Here is a 24,396-nt window from a genome sequence, read left to right on the forward strand (position 1 = left end):
GAAGCAGGCGCGGTCTAAGAGAGGGGTTCCGGGCCCGCTGGGGCCACAGGGAGCCCCGGGCGCAAAAAGACCAAACCAAACAAAAACCCAACCCCCACAAAAAAAAAAAAACAAAAAACCAACAACCCTGGAAACAATAACCAAAAAAGACAGCAAAGAACTGACTGTTTTCTAGAAAACCCATCTCATTTATTCCAAAGGCTAGTGTTTGTTCCACTTTATAACTGGGATCTGGAGTTTTGTGTATTCATTGAGAGGGGAAATTACTGCTGGTGTTTCCAGAGAAGAGTTGCCTGTTAAAGTTAGTTGTCAGGGTGGTGCAATGGCTCCAGCAGGTAAAGGTGTTTACTGGCAATTCTGGTGACCACAGAGTTTGATCCCTGGACCCACAGGGTGGAAGGAGAGAACCAGTTGTCCTGTGATCTCCACATGCATGCCATAGCATGTGCACACACATGAACAACAAACAAAGATATTTGTCCACTAGAGAGACAGAGGCAAAAGGATCACTGCAAGTTTGAGACCAGCCCAGTCTATGTAGGGAGTTCCAGGCCAGCTACAGCTATATAGTGAGATCCTACACAAAACAAAGTAATAAAATAAAGCCAGTAGTCTGTGAGAAGCCTGTGATCCTTGGTTCAAAAGACATGCAGGAAGCGTGCACCCTGCCCCTTGTTGCCTGTCCGTGAGATTTTTCCCTCAGATGGGGTTGGTCTGCCCTGAGTAAGCAATGATGAAGCTGACCTTCGTCTGCCACTCTCAGGGAACCTGAGCATGGCATTCTATGCATGTACCTCTATTTTCAAATCTACAGTCATCCCAGAGCAAAACCTGAGGTCCAAATTATGAAACTGAGAACACCAATGAATTGGATAACTAACAGCGTGCCTCGGAAAGGGATATATGGGCTTTGATGTGAATGAGTGCTGGGTGTGGCTGGGGTCATCCTCTTAGAGCAGTAATAATGGAGCCCCCATTTCCTGTGCCTAAAATGATCAGGTCATTGAGAACTTGTTTTGGAGCTGTAGACCCCAATGAGTATTGATGGCTTAAGAACTTTCTAGACTGGAAAAGAATGTGCCAACAAGATTTCTCCCAACTGCAGACTCCAGCCTTGCTCTGTCTTCCTGGGAAGCAGCATGTGTGTTTTTAGTATGTAATGTCACGTGGGCTGTGGCACTTCTGGGATGGAATGCTCATGTTGGTACAATGGGTCCACTCCTGCCCCTTGAATACAGTTCGCCCTCTGCCTTTCGATGCGGTCTCACCCTGTTTTTCTCCATTTTTCAGTTCCTTTGTCCCTGTCTCGTACCTTTGTTGTCAGCAGAACAGAGTTGTTAGCAGCAGGTTCTCCAGGTAATTCTGCATGCTTCCTTTTCCTAATTCCCAACTGACTGCTTCTGACCATAGGAAGGCCTGGCCGGCCAGGCTGCACACTATATTCCAACAAGCTGTTCCATTTTCCTTGAGCCCTAAAACTCTAAGGTTGTCTGATTTAAGAGGGAGCTGTCTAGGAAAACATGAGACACAGCAGGTGCACAGAGAGTTTGGGAGGCCAGAACGGAACTCTGGTCCATGAACTGCAATGAACAGGGCTGGCCATTGCATCCCCTGCATCCCGCCTGCTCAGACCCGGAGCGTGCAGGTCCATCACTGGCCTTATTCTGACTGCAGAACATCATGGGATGATCTTTACTTGGCCAGCAAGAAAAATACCCCATCCACAGAGGAGCTGCACTCCTGGTTGTGTGCACTTTGTGCACCTGCCCCGGGAGCTGGCCTGTGCATTTCTGCTGTCCTCAGGCAGGTGGCCCTGCTGCTCCCTGTCTCTCGAACTTTGTTTTGGAATTAGTTCTGTGCACATTCCTAACCAGCTTCTGATTATCTCCCTGCAGGAGAATTTGGCTGTGCTTAACAGGGCCAGCCATTGAAAAGAAAAGGTTTAATCTTTCTTTAATTAAAATTGCTTGGCTGTAACTGAGCATGGTATGGTACACACCTGTAATCCCAGCCCTCAGACGTCTGAAGCAGGAAAAGTGTTAATTCAAGATCAGCATGGGCTACATACATAAGACCCTGTCATTGAAAAAAAAAAAAACCTGGTGTGGTAGTGCACGCCTTTAGTCCCAGGCAGAGGCAGGCAGATCTCTGTGAGTTCAAGGCCACCCTGTTCTACATATTGAGTTCTAGGCCAGCTGGGGCTACAGGGAAACCTTGTCTGAAAAAGACACACAAAAAAGAAGCAAGGTGTTGTGACGCACACCTTTTATCACATGCCTTTAATCCTAGCACTCAGGAGGAAGAGGCAGGCCTGGTCTACATAGCAAGTTCTAGGCTAGCCAGGGACTAAAAAAAGGGAAAAAACGTTGGGCATGTCTGTTAGGTAACACAACTGTTTCGTACTAATTTTTTTCCTCATACAGCTTGTGTTTTTTACTTAACTGATGAAAGTTTACACATTATAATCCAATTTCAGACAAACTCTAGAATGCTTGAATATTTGAAGGAGGCAATGATTATCATAGAAGGAAATAAATTAATGTTTCTTTAAATCTTTGCTGTAAGCCATATTTGGTGGTTCATGCCTCTAATCCCAGTGCCCATGGATTCAAGGCTAGCCTGGGCTATATAGTAAGTTTGAGGCCAGCCTGGCTACAACATGAGACCCTCTTCAGAAACCCAAACCAGGGCTGGAGACATAGCTCAGCTGGTAAAGTGCTTGCTGCGAGAGGATGAAGACCTGAGCACCCATGTAAAAGCCAGGCATGGCGGTGTGCATTTGTCATCCCAACACAGGTGGAGATAGGGGACCCCTGGGGCTCACGGGCCCACCAGCCTGGCTTAATTAGTGAGCCCCAGGTTCCAGTGAAAGACCCTGTCTCAAAAACAAGCAAACAAAAAAGGGTGGACAGCAGCAAGAAATGATTCCCAAGGTTGACCTCTGGCCTCCACACACACATCTACCCACTGTTCTAGTTTGTTTCTCCATCGATGTGACAAAACACTCTGACCAATAATACCAACTTGGGGAGGAAAGGGTTTATTTGGCCTACATATCCTGGGTCACAGTTCATCAGGGACCCCAAGGTAGGAACTCAGGGCAGGAACCTGGAGGCAGGAGCTAAAGCACAGGCCATGGAGGAATGCTGCTTACTGGCTTGCTCCCCTGACCCATGCTGAGCCTGCTTCCTTAAACAGTACAAAACAACCTGTCCAGGGGTGGCACCACTCACAGTGGGCTGGGCCCTCCCATATCACTCAAAAATCAAGAAAATATCCTGCAGACATGGCCACAGGCCAGTCCAATGGAGGCAATTCCCCAACTGAAGCTCCTTCAACATAGGTGTGTCAAGTTGACAACTATCCAGCATACCTACCACACATGAACATGCACACCCCCCCATACACATTTACACAGTCACATAAGAAAAAAACTTTGCTCTTAATGTTTTAGGGTGTCTGGGAATAAGATATTCATAGTTATTTGAATCAAACCAGCTAGCAGAATACACATGTTGTATGTGCATAGATACATGTACATATGCATGTGTATTTTTTCTTTCATTTTATTTGCTTGCATTTGCTGACTGTTTAAAAAGTCCCAGATACCAAGGCTGACAGCTTTCAGCTAAAGCCTGTGGAAGCAGCCTTCACATCTTACCTTTTCTGTGGGATTCAAGATTTCCTTGCTATGCATTCCATCTGCTCCAGGGATAGAAAAGCCCATGGGCAGGTCCTGGCCCACAGGCACACTGGCATTGCAATAACTACTTTCATGAGTGAGGTTAGACTAAGCCAATGATACTCTGCCTCTTCTAGAAGGTGCCTTTTAACTTACTGCCAAACAGAAAGGATTCCTAGGTAGGATGGATAAAATAAGCTGAATTCAGAAAATGGAAAACCACAACAAAACAATGCTGAAAAGGTTTTATTTTTGTTTTTGTTTTGTCTTGCCTTGTCTTTGAGACTAAGTCTCTGTAGCCCAGACTGGCCTCAAACTTGAACTTGCTGTGTAGCTGAGGATGACCTTGAATTCATGATCCTCCTGCCTCTACCTCCCAAGTGCTAAAATTATTGATGGGAACCACCATGCCCAGCTAAAATTGAAGTTTCATTCATTATTATTGTCATAGAACCTTGACACATAAATTTGGCAGTAAAACTTGACCCGAAATGTGGGGGTGGGGAGCCTTTGTTCTGTGGGCTTGGAATCTCCTGTGTCTCAACGAAGGTGAGTTTGTGAATTAGAGGACTGCTCCACAGCTGCTGGACAGTGTATAGTGTGGGGCACGTATGGACCATGTTACATTTAGGAATTTTAGCCCTTTATCCCAATGTCTTCAGATAAAGGATGTGGACTTGAATCATTCCTTTTTTAATTAAACAAACTAATTGAAGCTTACCCTGTGGTACAGAAATACATTTCAACTGATTCAAGTGTAGCACCAATGAAGAAGGAAATTATAGGACCCAAATTTTCTCTCCTCTATCACACTATTCAAACAACAGGGTTTTTTCTAGGCCTCTGTTCTACACACATTTGTGCAAATTTTCAACATTAGAGTTATTAATTCTATAAGGGGGTAGAAAAATGAAACCTTAAGGCAACAAAAGTCATCGATCTACTGGGCTACTCTTCTGAACCAACATCCTCTTTAAGCATTTATCCTTGGCAACAGAGCAAGACAACGCATTAGGTACTTAGAATTGAAATGATAAAGCTAATTGAAAGCTTTCTCAGTGAATCACACAATCAGCAGCATGCTAAGAAAACAGTGTTTAATAAGTCAGCACTATGTTCCAAGCACTTGACCAAACCAAGTAGATTCTATGTTTAGAAACACTGGGCAGGGGAAAGGTTTCCTATATGTATATGAGAGGAACAACGTATCACTACATCAGTCCAGAAACTTGTCAAGAAAATATTGAGGACAATAAATACAAAATTTAGTCAAGTTTGCTCTTTTCTCAGTTGCTTAAATTCCCACAATATCTGCGAATATAGCTAAAAGATGCCATTTCTTAAAAGCCTGTACTTCTAGTCTGTTCCCATTAGATACATTCAGAATGTTGTGTTACATTTTCTCCATTCATACATTCTGCTACTTGGCCATCTGAGTAACTTGCATAGTCCTCATTCAGGGTAGACTTTGATTTGTGAATACCATGGTGAAAGGAATATTAGGAACAGGTGAAGTCAGGACAGCTCACACACATCACAAAACCATAGAGCTTTTTGAGTCACAAGATGGAAAAGCCACAGATTCTGCTTTGAACCAATGTTCAGCTTTATACTATTGATAGACACTGGTGGCAGTGGTTGCTAAAAGAAGTTAAGGTCCCTGGTCCAAGGAGACTGGACTTACTGAGTTAAGGACATTTATGCTCAATCTCCCTGCTTGGACTTAGTGATTTAAAAAAATCTTTTCATATGGGGTCGGAGAGATGGCTCAGTGGTTAAGAGTGCTTATCACTGTTGCAGAGGACCCATGTTCGGTTCCTAGCCCCCACATCCAGTGATTCACAGCTGTCTATAAGTTCAGTTCCAGGAGATGATGACCTCTTCTGGTCTCTGAGAGCACTGTACCCATGTGCACAAATCTCTCTCTCTCTCTCTCTCTCTCTCTCTCTCTCTCTCTCTCTCTAGCGCTCTCTCTATGTGCACACATCTCTCTCTCTCTCTCTCTCTCTCTCTCTCTCTCTCTCTCTCTCTCTCTCTCTCTCTCTATTTTTAAAAATCCTTTTATAGCCACACTTAGCAAGATAGTAAAGGAATGGCTCTATTGGAAGTACTTTCTAAAGAGCATTGGATAGCCAATGGAGTCCACAGAATTCAGCTGAGGAGCATTGGATAGCCCATGGACGCCACAGAATCCAGCTACATCTCCATCTGATTTTCTATTGTTCCTGCTGTCTGATCATCCCTGGAAACTTTTAATCTTTTGCATTTTGAGGCCTCAGTTTTGTCATTTATCTTCCAAAAGAGCTCATACCAATAAGGAGGCCACACTCCCATTAGTACACAAACCCACAGTTTGATAGTGTAGTGCTCTAACTGAGTGGTTGGGGAGTAGGAGAGACACTGTAGTGAGGGGAGAAACCAATTGAAGGACTACAAGTGCAGAAACTATTATTCAGAAAATAACACACAAAATGGATGACTGAAATCATTTTTTCCAGAGGACTTGATGTGTAGAAGAGAAAATGTAATTGCTATTGACAAAAAACATCTGTGTGATGAAATGAGTTGTTAATAACATCTGTGGAGAGTATGTTCTAGAAAGTGCAGGTAACCATATGTAAAATTCTAGCAGCACTTTAATAAAACAGTCCCAGATGGTTAGCTGAGACCAGCATCTAATGAGGATGAAAGCCTTGTCTCTCAGGGAGCTTGGGCAATACTTGCAGAAATAATACATTATGTACAAGCCAAGCTTTTGCAAAAGTGGTGGGAAGTCTCATACGTCAAAGCTTTTTTTCCTATACATATTTCAGTTTCACAGCAAGAATGACAGAATGTATAAACACAGAAAACAGTGTTCATGCAAGATGCCTAACTCCAGGACAAGCCCACTTCAGAATGATGGTGCTATCATTACAGTAGGCCTTTCTGCAATGGTGAGGTAGTAAAAGACGCCCCTCAGTATCAGCATCTAGAAAGCAGCTCCCACTATGTAACCCCCCTTCTATGTAACTTTGCTTTTTGCATTTTTTTCATCATTTTTTTTAACTCCACTGTTATTTAATGCTGCTTGGCAAAACTGGTAAAACAAATTGTAATCATTGGACATCGTAGCCCTATGCCATCCAGGACATCTAAAACATTCAATCTAGAGCCCAAGAGATGGCTCACAACCTGAGTTCAGTCCCAGGGACCCACAAGGTGGAAGAAGAGAACCAGTACCCGCAAGTTGTCCACTGGCCTCCATATCTGTGTCATGGCTCACTTGAGCTCTCCATCCCAAATTTTAAAAAATGTAATAAAAATGTATAAAAATAAAAACCGTAGGTCCCCTGGGGTGAAGAAAGCTCAATGTGACATTTAGAGTTCTAGTTAACAAACAAGGCAGATTTTCCCAATGTGGAGACTTCCACAATTTTCCTGATCAGGGACCCAAGAGATCTGACTTAAGCTTGTTTCAAAGCTAACAGAGGAAAATTCTGGTTCTGGAATTAAGTTCCATTCAGTTTCATTCCACTTATCAACAAGCATAGGACAGAACCTGGTATTGGGATGAATTCCACCCTCACAGGTGACATCCTTTGTAATAACACCATCTTCCCTGAAGAACTGGCCCATAATTGCTGGGTCAGGCTCATTTCACAGAAGAGAAGAGTTTGACCTGACTCCCTGATGACCCAACTTTTAGAACTCCAAAATACACAGGCACCCACAGTCAGCGTGTACAGCGTGTGGCTCCATCTGCAAGGTCACACTAGGCTCTGTTTCTTCCTGCAGGTTCTGGTGTGGGTACCTTGTAGAAAGAGCTTCATTATATTCTTATGAGATCAAAAGCAACTTCGAATTGAGTCAAACCCACTGTAATCTCTAGCAAGCTTCCCCAGGGGAACCAGTGCTTTCAGCAAGAGGATGGTACTTCATTCTTCAAAGTGAAGCCTCTCAGAGGCAAGCCTAGCACAGAGGCTTCCTGCCTGTCAGTTCCTGTCACCTCGGGATTGAACATTATGCACCCTTCAGAAATACCCATCACTCGAGTCTTAGGAGAGTGCACAGACTGCTAGATCCTGGTTTGTACAGGACTTCTACCTGGAGAGCCACACCTCCAGCAGTTTCTCTGTCCTTTTGAAAACATGTAGCTTCCGTCATAGTAGTGAACAAGCAACAGCCACAGAAAGTCAACTAAATCAAATCTCTTCCCAAAAAAGCCATGAGTTGTGTCTCCAGGCAGTCACATCAGGCCCCTATGGCACTGTAGAAGGGATGTTGGGTAATGGGTAGCTTCTCCAGGCTGTGGCTGTGATAACAAGCAAAGAAGGTGCATCCTGCAAAAACAGAAGGTTGTGCTCAGTAACAGAGCCCAGAAGAATGCCAGGGCCCTGACCTTCCCACAGCAGTGCCCAGAGTCTGGCCAAGAAGCAACAAGCCCTCTAGGAGTCTTGCTCTTAATACCTTGACATTTTATATTTTATTATTTTTAATGTGTATGAATGCAATGCCTGCATTATATAAGTTTGCCCGTGTTGTACAATGCCTGTGGAGGTCAGAAGAGGTTATTAGATCCCCCTGGAACTGAAGTTATAGAAGGTTGTCAGCTGCCATGTGGGTGCTGGGAACTGAACCAGGTTCCTCTGTAAGAGCAGCCAATGCACTTAACCACTGAGCCATCTCTCCAGCCCCTACCTTGACATTTTAACACTTGAAAGTAAACATATTCAGAAGTATGTGTGGGAAAAAATGATTTGTGGCTGAAGCCCAGAGATATAGTGGGATTCCTTGTTTAAAAGAACTGATGGGTCTGTTGTCATGGGTAACGTTATTGTGTGGGAAGGCTTGATACCGAGGGCAGGAGCATGGTGCTAAGGACTTGGCAGAAGCTAACAGGAAAGAACAGAAAATGTCAACACAGTGCATTGATTAGTGCTTACTAGGTATCAGATGCTGTGCTAATTAAGCACCTTATGCCTTATCTTAGTCTGAACCCTCAGACCATATGAGATGGGTAGTATTATTGTGTACATTTTACAGATAAGGAATCTGAAAGTTAGCAAAGTTATGTCACCTGTTCAAAGTCCATGGTACTAAATATAAAACATTGATAAATTATTAATGTGCCTTGTTCTCTAAGAAGATCAGAGGTAACAAGAGGAACTAGCTGCGCCTAAGTGGGATTTTGGCCAGTAGTGGGAAACTAGTGCATGACAGCTGTAGAGATGACATGTGACAGGGAACCTGGATGAAAGTGGGCGTGTTATTTGAGAGTCCTGGTGTACTGATGTTTTGTCTTATTTTAAGTGGGTTGTTTACCAAATGATGTTTACCTTGGTGATCAGAATGGGCCGAGGGCTTGGCAGCACTGTGAAGAACAGCCAGAGAGAAAACTTCAGTGCAACATAGCTCTTCAGAATCTGCAGGGCTGTTTCAGGTCGCTCCGTGGCACTCAGAGTACAGATCTGACTAGCCTGTCATGTGAAGTAGAGAGGTAGACTTTGATCATGGTCATAGGCTCCAGTAGTGGAAGAGCAGGACCAGCCACAGCTGTTTTGTGGGGGCATCTGTTAGGGACATTGGAAGATGAGAGTGGGTCCCCTCCACTCCTGTGGCGTTCTGCAATTCAGAGCCATTAATATCTGCTCCCAGTTAATATCTGTGCAGTAAAGTTGGTTAGAGAAGCAAAAATGGAAGACGCCTCAGTGGACCCGTGTGCTTTATTTTTAATGCAATTTATCTTAAAAGCTCCAGGGAATATTCTCGGAGAAAGAATGCTTAGATTTTCCTTCATCTCCTTTCCCTGTATCTTCTGGAAAGATTGCTCTCAAAATCTCACTGCAGAGTCCCACAGCACCTAAGACACTGTACCCCCTCCAAGGGCTTCGTGTCACCTTGTGTTCTTGAATGCTTTGAGGCATCCTTGAGCTGAGTGATGGGGTATGAGGCAGAACTTCGGCAGGGTAGACTTCGAAACTTTGTTTTGGCTTCTGGCAGAATAATGAAAAGCCTTCTGGTGGCCCTTGTTAGTATCAGATAACTTCTCTGCACTGGGCCTTGGCCTGTTCCCATCTATGCATCTCAGTGATATGCCTTATGAGGTGGGTTCCCAGCTGTAGGGTCTGTTATACTTGGCCTTTCACTCAGAAGAACCCTGTCTGTCACAGCTGAGACACACGCAGCCTGCTGCCAGAGAGAAGCTGGTGTGTGCTGTGAGCCATGTGACCATCTTCTTTAAGCCAGTTGTACTTATGTGATAATTATTTTTCATTGGGAAATAAAATGCTCACCATTAGCTATACTGACTGTAGTAACTCCTTCCTCTCCTTTTCTAGGTGAAAATAAGTCACCTCCTCGCCCCTGTGGCCTGAATCACTCAGATTCTCTCAGTCGAAGTGACCGGATCGATGCAATGACACCAACATTGGGGAGCAGCAATAACCAGCTCAATTCTTCATTCCTTCAAGTCTACATCCCTGATTACTCAGTACGAGCCCTTTCTGACCTGCAGTTTGTCAAGGTAAGTGGAGGAAGGCTGCTTGGCTGGACCCAGCAGGTAGATGATCAACTTCAGTGATAGCTTGTCCGCCTCCCACCCCACCACTGAGCTGTCCCTCTACCGAGCAGAGCACCCTGCCTCCCTCTGCTGGGCCCAGCACTCAGGCTAGGAAACACAGATTTCCTTGGCTCCATTTGATGAACAGCCAAAGCAAATGTGGTCTTGGCAGGGAACTGGAGCTGGAGATGAGGTAAAGAACCATTTTCAGAGTTCTCTGGAGCCCATGGCTGGTGAGTCTCTGGTTGACCTAGAGAGCACTCGGTTGGGAGACTCAGGCTGAGGAGACTCAGAGATGGGGGAAGAACCTCCTCTTTCTGTCCTGGAGACAGCGCTTCCCTTAGTCTGACATAAAGACATCTTTGAGAACAAGCCAGCTTTGGCTGATGGAAGCTAAATCCCATTTTCTAGTCTCTGAAAGTAAGAGACAAAATTTGAATTACAGAATTAAGAATTGACTTGTTCCCTAGAATCAACTTGAACTTTACAAAGTGGCTCGTTTTCAAATCAAGGATGAATTTCTCCTAGAGAAACAGCTTTGGGCCTTTTGGGTTGTTGAGTGCAATTTTTTTTTTTTGACAGACCTAAAAGTAAGTCTTGTCTTGGTTTATTTTCTGTTTCATCTTCTTCTGGCCCCAGATCTCCAGACAGCAATACCAAAATGCCTTGATGGCATCCCGGATGGATAAAACCCCTCAGTCTTCAGACAGTGAAAACACTAAAATTGAATTGACTCTTACGGAGCTGCATGACGGGTTGCCAGATGAGACGGCCAACTTGCTCAATGAACAGAACTGTGTGACACACAGCAAGGCTAACCACAGCCTGCACAACGAAGGCGCCATCTAGGGGCGCTCGTGGGCCCTCCTTGCCTGACCCCCTCCTGAGGCTCTGCCTCTATCTGACCATGATTTCCACTAGTGTGAGCTTGTGTTCCATGCTGCGTCCTACAACATTGAGACCAAAGACTCTGCCCCTTTCCTGGAAGCCGTGGTGGACGGCATGGGGAGGGATGGAAACTAGACGTGTGACGTTGACAGCTGGGGCATGGCATTCAAGAATTCCGAGACAAACTTCCGCCCAAATAGAATCATGTTTATTTTTTCAGCTGTACCTTTTATCATTACTCTCCTCCTCCCTCGATTTGCATGAAGTTGAAAATTGTTGCAATTTATTTTTTCAAGAGATTTTTTTTTAAGTGTCTTCTGCAGAGTTTTAAGTTGTTCTGTCTGAACTCTGCTATGAGCCCATGATGTGACCCTAACAGAATGGACTTGCCCTTGAGTGGCCTTTCTCAACCCTCCCTAGGAAGGATACCCTTCCTCTGTGCCCCAGTGGGTGTCACTGTCGAACTTGATGGATGAATGAAGAAAACCATGTCACTGCAGAATATGCCAAGTCTGTTGTCACTGGGGGGTGTCGCCAGCAGAACATGCAGGCGCCCCTCTGCACTCAGTGTTGTTTGGAAAATTTGATGTTTAACCATGTCCCTTTCCCTCAGGAAGGTTTAACATTTGCTTGCGAATATGATTTTGCTCCCACCCTAAGGACTTTTTATCACCAAAATGAATGTTAATGAATTTTAAACCCATGGTTTATCACTGGCAAGAGGCAAGTTGACATCATCCTGACATTCCTCCAATCTGGGGTGGCCTGGGATGTGGGCTTAGCCAGTCCTCCTCCCCCACCCCAGTGCACAGAACACCACTCACCTTCCCAGCCCTTGCTGTCCTTCCTAGCCCTCACTCTTGGTACCCCAAGATGCTGCTACATAGATGCCAAATGGAAACCTTCCATGGGCTTCTTAGTAAATGTGGTGTGGAGGCTGTGTGCTTCCCTTTCCCACTGGGGTGTATGTAGTTATCAGAACAGGAGATGGACTCTGTAGTTGGGGCTGAGAAGGCATTTCTAAAACCCATGTTTTTAAAAGAAGGATCTTTGGGGACTGCTAGTCCCTGTCCCTCCTTCCAGAGAGCTCACCATCCCTCTTCCCTCTTCCCCTCTGTCTCTGGGCTGCGGGGCCCAGCAGTGAAAGTATCCCCTGCCCAAAGGCTCCTGTGCCTCCTGCTTCAGATGTGGCCAGTGCCAGAGAGGCTGCCTCCACAGCCAGGGTCAGTTTGGCCCCAAACAGGGATTCAGAAACCAAATGTGTGTTGTGGCCATTTTCTGTGTGTCTCCACCTTATTTTAATACCAAATTTACCATGTGCCACAAAATTCATGTCAGCAGGTATTCCTTGGGTGGCTGACTGTGTGTTAAGTGTTAGCCAAGGGATATGCCCATCTTGCTGGTGATAATCATACACTGAAATTAACTCCTAATCACACTGTTCAGTAGGATTTTCACTACCTAGGTCACTAGTGAAGAAGAAAGCCTTCCTCTGTGCTTGGGCTTCCTGCACAGGGAGCCTAGGGGCACAGCGTCAACCTCCTGCCTCAGGTAGGAAGTCTGCTAGCCCCACATTGGGTTCTGGGAGGGTGACATGCTTGCTTGGTCTCCTGGTGGATGGTTGGTGACTCTGGAAACTTATTTTCTTTTTTGTGGTGCTGGGGGTGGAACATAGGGCCTCATGCATGCTGGGCAAGTGCTTTACCATTGAGGTATACCTGCAGACCTTGGTTTGGGCATCTGGTGCCATGTTCACTGACACACAGTTATCCTGGATAGCAGTCCTGGGGTGTTGTCCTCAGAAGGTGCCATGCCTGTTAGTAAAGCAGAGCTGGCCTCACTTGATGGTCATTGAGAGTAGCCCCTAAAGGGTCTGAGTGGTCTGCTGCTAACATCTGCCATCTTGGGATGGAGTTCCCACCACACTGAGTACCTTTTTCAGATAACCACCCTAGTAAAAAAGTCTATTTCCTAAGGAGCATTTAGCTGAACACAACCCAGGCATTACGTGCAGTATACAGATGAGGGCTCTGTGGGTTTGGCCAGGGCCAGGGTCTCTTACCCCCAAAACTGCCACTCTGCCCAGTGGTATGCCTTCTCTGAGGCCTGGGAGCCAGGAGGCCCAACTAAGGCTTTCTGGCAGTGAGGCACTCCACTGTCAACCTCTCAGGGGTCATGCACAGCCTGTATCAGCCAGCCTTGCTAGAAGGAGCCTCCAGAGAAGCATGTATTGGTCTTTCCAGAGCCACACTTTCTTTCGTGGATCCCAGGGTATGGGAGTCTGGGGAGGAGAGAAGCACTAGCACTGCCTGTCTGTCAGAACAGAACTCCTTCCCACTTTCCCTGCCTAGTGTGGTGGCTTTGGGTAGAGTTCTCTTACAAAGGAGCTGGTTGGAAAGGGCTGTATGAGGGCAAAGGATGAGGCTGTAGCCTACAAATTTGTCTACTTACCTTTGACTGTTCATACTGTTTTATCAGCATAATTCCTGTCTGGTTCTTGAAGGAACGAAGGTGACCTTCTAGCTGTAGTTAGAGCTGCTCTGGGGAAAATTAAGAACCCTTCAAACAACATGTGCATCTGGATGACCAAAGGCCTCTTCCAGGTCCTGCTTTCCCCCTGCAAACAGACTCCTCAGACAGCTGAAGGAGGGACACTGGCAGAATGGTCTTGGCTAGGAAGGCCCATGTCATCTGTGGCCTGATCCCATGGGCATCACAGACAGAAAATACTGGCTATTTGAAATTGCCATATGCAGTGGCTCCTTCCTTTGTAGCTCTGGCCTGTAGTCCTGAGGGCTCCTGTATGCGGTTATGGGAAGGAGGGTATCAGGCGGCCAGACACAGGCTTCTTGAGTTCGGTTGCTGCTGGGCCTAACCCTCTTCCACAGTGCTGTCTAGAGTCACTGCTGCCAGTCAGAAGACAGGGCAGCACCTGGAGCTGGATTCCTAGTATCCAAATGTTCCCTGGACACTGCCTTTGTAAATGAAGGGTCCTTCATATTACTGTTCATTTACAGGCAAGTCCAAAATCTTAGGAGAGAGAATCCTAAAATTTGTATGTGAGTTTTGGGGTGCTAATCAACGAGCTTAAACTTTGGTTCTTAATGTGAAGGTGCCGCATACAGTTCTCATTTCCTCTTTCCTCCCTGTGGGTGTGGTTGACCACCTCAGAGGGAGCTGAGCCTCATGCCACTTTCTCATTCCAAGAAATCTGTGCAGATGTTGAGTGCAGAACTTCACACTGATGTGGAACACTGTGAAAAGATTTACCTTACTGTCCCCAGTTCTGTACAGCTTAAAAACCAGCTTTTCCAAGTCTAGGAAAATATGACAGGTACAGACAGAAATGCATCTCACTTAAGAAATAGAGCACTAGGTTTCTGAGCTAAGCAGTGACCAGTATCTTCTGCCCTCAAGTCCCTCAGGTTGAGGAGCAACCAAGTGGGTGCTGGCTGGCTGAGTCTGTGTATTGGCTGGTTAAAAAAACAAAGAAAACAGAACACAACCAACCACCTCTGTCCTTCAGACTGCTGCCAGGGATCTGTGCCTAGGTCCAGGGAGTAAGGTCTCCCAGAGGTGAACCCAGGCAGATGACCCCCCTGGACTGGTTGCAAGAAGGTACTTGCGGAAGCCTACACCAGGCAGGGCTGGCTGACACACACCACAGAGGCTTCAATTCCCCGGTGTCTCGGGCAGCCAGCACACTTCCCCTCCCTGCTCTCATCCTAGATAGGTTTTTCTTTGTGAAGTACTGAGGGCTGTTCTAGGCACTTCTGAGGCACCAGTGCTCTTTCTTACTGAGGAAAACAGGCTCTTTCCTGAGCCGTGTTTACTTCCATTCCGGGACATGTAGTCTTTCCGTTGAGCAAGAATAACTGGGTGCATTGTAGACTAACCCAGAATTAGAAGGAATTTAGAGTTGAACAAGAAAGGGATGTGGGGGATTCAGAAGATTTTCTGATATAAATTTATCAATGAGCAACCTACTCAGTGGATTTTTGTACCTCAGGGCCGTTTACCTGTTTCTTTGTGTTTGAGTGGGCTGACGGGAAAGAATGAATTTAAGATAATTCTAGGTTGTGGTTCATTTGCTTCTACTTGATGAGTGAGTGTACTGAGGCTGAGCTTTCTGTGACTACTGTCTCAAGCCTGTGCCAAGCAGGCCTTCCTCAGCTGTGTGCTCTCTTCCTAGAGCCAATGCTTATTTGCTGGTTTTCTTCTTCCCTACCTGAAGACTCCTATTCTTATCTGGAGTCCCTGGTCATCCCTGGACAGGAGGTAAGCTCACAGCAACTGCACCCAGCAGCCACGGATCTTGGCATCCTAGTTTTTTGGTTGACTTAGCTCACGTATCCTTTCCATGCCAGAGCCACCAAGGCATCTCAACTGGAATCGTCTAAATTGTCTTTTGATGGGAAATGTCAAGGTGGTACCTAAGAAATGCAGAAATGGCAACAGACAAGTTCTAGGTGTTTGTATGTGAAGGTTTGTATGTACACAGATCCAGCACATGTAGTGAAGACGTAAGTTTTCAGGATATACTACCCACTGAGACCAGGCAGATGAGAATCACTCAGGGTACTATCTTGCCTCACTTGGAAGGGTACCTTCTGGTGTTGCCCACATCTGATCCATGTGTATTTACTTAGGAGGCCAGATTTCTCCAGATTCACCCCAAAGAGAACTATCAAAGGGGCCTGAGGGGCCTGCTCTTCTTGGAGACTCAGGTTTCTTGCATACAAACAGCTGGGATCCTAGGTCCCCATAGCAGAGGGAAATGGGGAAGAATGAATCTTGTGGACTCATTCCCCAGAGAGCCCCAGCCCAGCTCCTGATCCTAACTCCCCGTGTCTGGTCTACTGTGAAGTCTATCCATTGACTTTTCTTGTTTTTGCAGTCGTTTAAATCCACAAGTGTATATGCTTTATTTTATATTATTTATTATGTACATATGCCTCTACTGTTAGTCTGTCATCTGTGACTAAGATACATTCTGCTTTGAAAGCCCTCATCTGTGCAGTCTAGGGTTCTATTGCCCCTTGCTGGGTGAGAGGGCAGTAGGGTTGTTTTGTTTAAAAGAGAAAAAAAATGTTGCTGCTCTTATACTACTGGCTTCTGTTATTGTCTGCTCCCCCACCCCCACATTCCTGATGGCCACTCTTTGGGAGGTAGGTGGAGGCAGGACCTCTCAAGTGTCTCCATGAATTACTGCAGTAGTTTCTTAGTGGCAAGGTCTCTTCCCTGTGTAGTGGTAGAGATGCCTGTAAGATCACAGCCTCCATCCTCACCCTCTACCCAGTCCAGGTCAGTTGCCTGGTCCCCAAATGATGGCCTCTACTTCTCACCTTGAATTTCAGAATCAATCTGTGGACCATGGAAGCTGCCTGCCCATTTGGGCTCTTTCCATGCCTCTTCCTGGTATTATGGCCCAGTGCCAACATGGACTTGGCCCTAAATAAGCTCTGCTTTGTCTGACTTCCATCCCAGCCTTTACTCACTGTATCATGGTGTACATTTCATGCATTTGAGCAGTGGAGTTTTCTGACTATTCAGAGCCATGTAAAGTAAATAAGCACAAGTCAAGTGTATAGGCTTCATGAGCTGATTGTCATAATGAACGCAATTTTATAATTCAAATGTTGTAGATTTACTATCTCCTATTTATTTTGTACCAATTGATTTGTAAATCTTGTGATTGTTTTAAAAAAGGTTTGTTTATTTCTATTATTCTATTTAGATAAATGATTTTCTGTTCACCCTTCTAGCAAATGTGTGTTCCCTCTTGCCCCTTTCATCTGTATAACACCCACAAACCATTTTGTTTCATTCAGCCTTGGACCCCAGCCCAGAGGCTTGGCTTTATTGGTGAGAAAGCCCAGACTGGATCTCATCAGGTCGTCTCCTTTGGACAGATGCTGCAAAGTCTTGTATTCACAGAGAAGCACATACAAATTCAGTGCCTCCCAGTTATAGCCTGTTGGTTTGTGTCCTCCTTTGGAAGGAGGTCTGCCCCCCCATCAGTTACTCTGTAGAAAAGGATACCAGTATCTACTCAACTTGCCTTAGACACCAGCTGCCCTGTTAACTCACAGCGGCTAAGCAAATGGCAACACTGGATTTTCCTAGGCAACAGCAAAGGCTTTGTGCAGGCCTTTTAATTGGCTCTTGAAGAGAGTGGCTCTGTAGACTTCACGGCACGTCACCCTCAATTGATACATACCATGCCACAGTATAGGAGATATGTTAGATGCTCTTCAGGACTAAGTGGTGTCCTACATCCACCAATAATCCAGTCACGGTGACCCTCATCATCTGCCATCATTCCAGATTTTCTATTCCTTTGGAGCACCTGTGACCAGACACTCAAGAGCTTCTGGTCATTTCAAGATCCCTTGGTGGTCCACTACTAGATGCCCCTTTTGGGCTTTTTTTTTTTTTTTTTTTTTTTTTATGGACTAAACCTAGAGCCATGCACATACTAGACAGACACTCTGCCACTGCACTACAACCCCAGTCCTAGACTTTTTCTGATCTGTGAAATCATAAACTCTGAGGACCACTGATCAAGACCAGCTAACTTTCTCTCGTGAGGCCCCTTTTTGGTTTTTTTTTTTTTTTTTTTCTATTTTCTATTTCAAATAAGACCATGACCTGAGAACTGAGCCTTTGACTGGTCCCTTAGAGTCCTATCTGTATTTAACCATGCTTACAGTCTGTTTTACTAACATTTGTCCTGGGAGATAGAGACATTTATTAAAGAACTGTTGACAAGACTGACTTTAAAACTGCCTGACCTATCTATCCATTGTTCCACCTCCTGAAAGGAGAACAAGGCACATCTGTATCTCAGTGAAGTGGCTTCCTGGAAGCCTGCTCACTCTCCTAGATGCAGGGCACAAAGCAGCAGGGAGGGAAGAACCAGTTTTTCCTACTTTGAGGGACTGGCCTGAGCTTTCCCTCTGCCATCTCAGTTGCACTCACGTGCCAGTTCATCTCTAAGCTTTCTTGTGATATGCAAACCTTATGTTCTGCAGAGCTGCTTCTCAGCTCAGTGCCTCTGCAGGAACAAACACAGCAGGAGAGCTTGTAGAGGAAGCGATGGAATAAACTTGGCACAGCATGGAGCTGATTTTTGGCAATTTTATACTTTTCTTTTTCAGTGCTGGGGAGGTCAAACCCAGGGCCTTGCACATGCTAAGTAAGTGATCTGCCACTGAGCTTTATCTCCACTAGTTTATATTTCCTGAAGGTAATTAAACTTAACGATAGACTCGTTACAGCAAAAAAAGAATTATATTAGATTGCTAATTAATTCTATTGCTTTGCAACTACTTTACCATCTCCCTTCCCAGGGCCTCATGCCTGTCTTTATACTTTCAAGAAGTCCCAGGACAGAGGAATAGTTTTATGACCTTTGTTTTAGTAATCAGTGGCATGTCATCTTTCTAGGTACGTGACCCAATGATGTAAGTTTCTAAGGGGGGATGAACTGCATGACCATGGTGAAGTGCTTTTCCTCCTAGTGTTGTGGCTATGAAGTATTTAAAAAGCAGGAAAACACTGGACAGGAATTAGATTGAACCACTTTTCTACACCAGACTTAATAACCACTGGATCAAAAAATGAAGTTAGTTACTTCAAAAATCCCCATACCCACAAGTCAAAGGTTAACTCTGGTAAGCGCCTCTCAATAGTGGCCATTCAATAAACATTAAATACTTTTCAGTGCTAGAGAAGTCTGCTTGGCAAATCCTCTTCCCAAATCTCTCAGGAACCTGGGACTTAGAAGGACTGTTGCTGTCTTCCACAGGAGGAATGTATGCTCTGCAGCAGACGTTCGCTCGTGTAGGAAGGTTGACCCCGCTCTAGTCTTTCAGGCCTTGTCTACAGCCCTTTGGACTTTTTAAATTTTATGTGTATGAATGTTTTGCCTCCATGTATGTAAGTACAGCTGTGGCATGCAGTACTTGTCAGATTTCATGAAACTGGAGTTATAGAGACATGTTTGCCACCATGTGGGTGCTAGGAACTGAACCTGGGTCCTCTGCAAGAGCAGCCGGTACTCTTAACCACTGAGCTATCTGTCCAGCCCTCCCCACAGCCCTTTGGGAAGAGTACAATGGGAAAAAGCAGAGCTCACCTGCTCTTATTCTAATAATAAAATGAGCTCATGTGTTTCATGTGAAGAAAACATCAAGTGGCCATACTCAAAACTGGAAATATTGTTTTAAATTAGAAAATAGAGATTAGTATCCAACTGCAAGTTTGAGATGAAATGTTCAATCAGGTGTATTTGCTGTGTTGAAACTACAGAGAAATTTTGAACTACTGTTTTTACTGCATGCATCATTTCACAATGGGAACGTGGTCTGAGAAATGGATCATTGGGTGATTTCATTGTTGTGGGAATATCACAGTATTAACTTACGCCAACTAAGGTGGTTACATTAGTAGGGCAATATAATTTTGGGGGTCACCATATACGTGGTCTGTTGTTAACTGAAATGTCATTAGTGTCATATGGCTGTTTTATTTCTTGCAATTATGTAGTTTTGTTGGACACGTCTGTCAGATTGCTATAGCCTGAGGCTGAAGGACAGGGGAAAGTGGTTGCAAACAGACACGCCCCATTGTTAATGCTGTAAATGGATGGACTCTCAGATAGCTGTCCTGCCGTGTCTCAGCCCTCAGCGAGAATCATGAGGCGCTGCTTCACTGTTACCGGAGCTGTGTGGCAGGGCCGTGGGCTTCTGGAGTCACCTGGCTCTGCTTTCTGGCTGCGGCATGTGTATGACAGCTCTGCTCCTTACTGATAGTGCACACTTTTATCTTTAATGATCATCGGGTAGCTCCGTGGTCAGGATTCCAGTCTCAGGCCTTCCAAAGCTGTGTATGTTTGAAATTGTTCCATTTGAGGAAAAATTTTAAGAGGAGCTAAATGCCCTAGTCACTAAGAAAGAATGCTGTGAGGAGCTAAGTACTGAGGCCCCAACTGTTAAACCAAGTGGGGAATTAGGCTGCAAATGGTACAGCAATAGATGGCTCATAGTTACCATTTTTCCCACCATCAGTTAAATAGTTTCCATAACATGGAATGTTAGCAAAGTTCCTACCCTAATACAGACTTAAATATGCAGTTGTTTATCTCAGGCTATTTTGGTGAATAAGCAGAGTATTTAAAAGTGCCCAGGAAGCCTTGGAAAAATTGCAGGGCTTTAAAGTTGTTGACAAAGTATTTCTTAAGTAAATAAATCTGATTTAGAAATATCTAAACATGGACAAATTACTTTAAAATCTGAAATGTAACAGCATATGGCTTTTGTAAGTAGCTTCTTAGAAACAATTTTAACTTAAGGATCTGTAGCTTGATTTCTATTTTTATTTTTAAAATTTTAAGGCATCTTAGAAAGGGTAGCTTGAAGAAGCGGGTTTCTTAAGATCTTGGCAAATCTAGCTTATGGGTATCAAACAGATTACTATACTTTCTCTACTTCAAAACTGTTTCTGAAACATCCTATCAATAGTTTAACAGTCCATCTCTGCAGAAATGAGCAGATCAGCAATTAGTGAGAAACTAGCAGGGCCAAGGTCTGCTGTGCTGCTGGCCAGCTGCTCAGAACACCAGGGTCCCTGGAAAGACAAGCTCTAGCATTAGGAGTTCATCCCTTCAGTTCACAAAGAGGGATGTCTGACATTCTACAAAGCCTAACAACTAGGGAGTGTTTTTAGACTCCTTAGGAAAAATATTCTCAAAAGTAATGGAAGAAATGCCATTTTATAGTCTAAACTGTTCAGGTTTACAAAAGAAAATTATTAAGTTCAGTTTTCTTAACTAGGATAATAAAGAATTCACAGTTCATATTTTTAAAAGCCCAATTGGGGCTGGAGAGATGGCTCAGTGGTTAAGAACACTGAATGTTCTTGCAGAAGACCCAAGTTCTGATCCCAGTACCCACATGGCAGCTTACAACTGTCCATAACTCCAGTTCCAGGGGATCTGACAGCCTCTTCTGTCCTCCATGAGCACTGCATGACACGGGTGCACTTACCTACATGTAGGCAATACACGCATACACATAAAATAAATAAAAAAGCCCAAGCACAGCTATGTTGGGCAGACTCCCCCACACATACTTTTGACCACCATGTTGCTCTGGACCTTAGACTTCTTAATGGAACCTTAGCTCTTTAATATTGTGTTCTGGTGGTTCCGAGAAAATATATCACAATAGAGCTTTTATTCCAACAGTGTGATTTTTCACTTCTCAGTCTGCCCCAGAGTCATCTGACTACTAGAGAACTATCTGGCTATAAGAAACTTTTATACAGACGAAATAGGAAAAATGTAGAAAGTGATGTCAGTCCCTGCTCTAAGAGGGAAACACAGGAGCCAGGCGTGACAGAGGCAGGCAGATCTCTGTGAGTTCAAGGCCAGCCTGGTCTACATAGTAAGTTCCAGGACAGCTGGGGCTACAGGGAGACCCTGTCTCAAAAAGACCAAAAAACAAAAGCTAGGGGGCTAGAGAGATGGCTCAGTGGTTAAGAACACTGACTGTTCTTGCAGACAACCCAGGTTCACATCCCAGCACCCACATGGCAGCTAACAACTGTCTGTAACTCCAGTTCCAGGAAATCCGACAGCCTCTTCTGACCTCCTCAGGCACTGCACGACATGGGTACACTTACCTACATGCAGGCATAACACTCATACACATAAAATAAAAATATTTTTTTTAAAAAGCTGGATGTGGTGGCACACACCTTTCATCTCAGCAGAAGCAAATACATTTCTGTGAGTCAAGGCCAGCTTGGTCTACATAAGCAAGTTCAAAAAGTGGTCCACCTCATAGTTCTGTGTGCCAAGAAACTTGGTGAAAAGCATCTTTAGGTCTATGAAGCACTATATATATAATAATGTTAGACTATACCAATTCCTTAGTATTCCTTAGTATTTTTAACCAAAAGTCATATGGACATGTTTAGCAATTTTGAAAATGTGTATTTCCCTTAACAGAATGTGGTCAGCTTTCATAAGCCAAAACTAAACACCTCTTGAAGACCAATAGCTATTAGAGTTAAGCTACACAGGGGTCAAAGTCAGTATTAGAAATATTACTCTTTATTGAATTCTAGAGCAGCTAATCTATCCTCCCCTACTGACAAGAATGGAAGAAAATACATGAAAGTTAAAGAATCTGAAACTAAAGTGTTGGAAAAGCTCCCCTGTACCAGTAAGGCGCACATAAAGCCTTAATGTTTACAGTAATGCTTCGTGCTTTTTCAAAGCAAGAAGTAATTTCTCTCAGGATTCTAAAGTGAACTTATTTTCACTGATAATGCCTTTGCTATATAGTAAGGTTCTTGTCTTCTAATGTTCAACTTTCAGAACACATCAATCCTTGAAGACAGAAATGTGGAATTGGGTGGCAGGAACCACAGATGTAGTCCACACTGATGAAGCTGGCTCCTGCTCTAAGGAGACAGCTGCTTCTCCACTTTATTGGGGACTTGCTCCTTTGTTGTCTTTTAGCTGAACTGTTTTATAGATTTATCACAATTGAGGAAAAAAGATTGTTTTTAATATAACAAAAAAGCATTTGTGCTACCAACTTAAAAAATGTAGAAAGGATGAGGACTTTGGCCTCAAAATCAAATCCCTGCAAGCTAGTCCAGAAATCACCCTAAAGCAGAAAATACCTATGAAGGCACTGACACAACAGCAGCCCTGCTGAGGCCACTGAGGAAACTCAAAAGTATAAAGGGAACTTGACCTTGACAGAAGACTACACTTGATAATGAAAACGATGTATTTCTCCACTGATACACAATACTGTGTAATGCACTGGAAAATGTGGGATTTTGGAGCAACAATAGCACAATTTTAATAGCACAGCATTTTTGTGTCACTTCTTCCCACCAGTCTCCTTATTCCACTCTGAAACCCTTTACCACCCTTAGTGTAACCAGATGACATACTGATGAAGAAACACAAGGAAACAGTGCCACAAGCCATAATGCTGCCATCTACATGCAGTTCAGCCTGACTTTTTCTTCCAATACAATTTCAAACCATCTATAAAGAATTCAGATACACAAAACTGAAACAAGTATCTCTATGATTAGAGTATTTTAAAGCCTTCAGAAACTTTCCAGACATACCTTTGATGGAGTCCCCCCACCCTCCCTAGTAGAACCCAAACAAGGACATCCTTTGCCCTGTGAGTCCTGCCAGCACTTGTTTCATGGGTGTTCAGGGTTTTGGTTTTCCTCCTTATTCTTCCTCCTCCTCCTCCTCTTCATCATCATCTTCATCATGGCAGTGTGTAATTTCCTGGGGAGCCAGTGGAAAGAGGTTGGGGGGTTTAATCTCACTAATGGACCTTGTCAGCTGGTGCCGCTTATTATAGTCAGTGTCTTTGAAATCCACTGACGTGCGGTTCCGGGTGGCAAGGGGGGATTCCATCTCATTGATATCTACATGTGTGTGCTCCACTGTTGATTCATGAGGCATCTGGAAAAGAGAGGCTCAGATTATGGACAGAGCAAAGATACCTGTTTTCCAAATCCTAACCTCTCCCCTCTCCCAGGACATGCAGCGTTGTATCTGTGAGGAACCAGAGATGGAACTACCTAAAGCTGCCTGGATCATTTACTACAGCCTGGAAATGAATAAAATCCAAGAATCCCATTTCCTAGTTTTAGGCCCCAGAAACCAGTATTGGAACAGATCAGTATCAAAACATGTTCTTAAAAACCACATATATTACATATATTTCATTTAGTACTAATAGATTTGTTTATTTTTGGCTTTTTGAGATAGTGTTTTATGTAGCTGAGGCTTGCCCTGAACTCCTGATCCTCCTGCCTGACTCTGGAGATTTTAGGTGTAAACTGCTGCAACGTACTCCTAGGAGGAGTATTCACCATATATTGTAATTTCAGAAAGTAATGTTATTCAGTAAGGGGCTATCTTAGTATATTTTCTTGTGTAACCACATAAACTGTTCAGTTTTTGCAAGAAGTGTCTCCCAAGTCTTTTGCAAAGCTGGTTGCAGATCTTAACACCAGAGGACATCTTAACTATCAAAAATAACTTTACTTACCAGGACATGGGCAGCCCTAAAGAGGTAGCTGAAGGGGTAGTAGAGCAGGTTGATGAAAGATGCTGCATAGAGGTCAGCATAGCGCATTACTTGACTGGCAAAGAGTGTCTGCCGGGAGCCACTACGAAAAAGGCTTCCCATCATCCCGTAGCACATGTCCATGTCATGAGTTACTTTCTTAA

General features: G+C 44.4%; 2 protein-coding genes across 7 annotated transcripts in view; one reads left to right on the forward strand and one right to left on the reverse strand.

The window, feature by feature from the left end:
• Cnnm2 (cyclin and CBS domain divalent metal cation transport mediator 2) overlaps positions 1-17,514 on the forward strand; it is a 157,442-nt gene extending 139,928 nt beyond the window's left edge. Inside the window, exons 7-9 of one of the 3 annotated variants that reach the window (XM_008845671.3) lie at positions 1,291-1,356; positions 10,003-10,187; positions 10,863-17,514. In XM_008845671.3, coding sequence (XP_008843893.1) covers positions 1,291-1,356; positions 10,003-10,187; positions 10,863-11,072 — 461 coding nt within the window. In that variant the 3' untranslated portion in view covers positions 11,073-17,514. The remainder of the gene's footprint in view (positions 1-1,290; positions 1,357-10,002; positions 10,188-10,862) is intronic. The other 2 variants (XM_008845672.3, XM_029569608.1) reach the window with 2 other exon arrangements.
• A 4,579-nt stretch (positions 17,515-22,093) lies between these two features.
• The window catches only part of Nt5c2 (5'-nucleotidase, cytosolic II), a 224,792-nt gene continuing 222,489 nt past the window's right edge, over positions 22,094-24,396 (reverse strand). For 3 of the 4 annotated variants that reach the window (XM_008845675.2, XM_029569602.1, XM_029569603.1), the window contains 2 exons: positions 24,215-24,391; positions 22,094-23,622 (listed from right to left, as the gene is read on the reverse strand). In XM_008845675.2, the coding sequence (XP_008843897.2) occupies positions 23,383-23,622; positions 24,215-24,391 (417 nt within the window). In that variant the 3' untranslated portion in view covers positions 22,094-23,382. The remainder of the gene's footprint in view (positions 23,623-24,214; positions 24,392-24,396) is intronic. The other variant, XM_008845676.2, reaches the window with a different exon arrangement.

Source organism: Nannospalax galili, unplaced genomic scaffold (assembly GCF_000622305.1).
Source record: "Nannospalax galili isolate Female #2095 unplaced genomic scaffold, S.galili_v1.0 scaffold161, whole genome shotgun sequence".
Taxonomy (NCBI): domain Eukaryota; kingdom Metazoa; phylum Chordata; class Mammalia; order Rodentia; family Spalacidae; genus Nannospalax; species Nannospalax galili.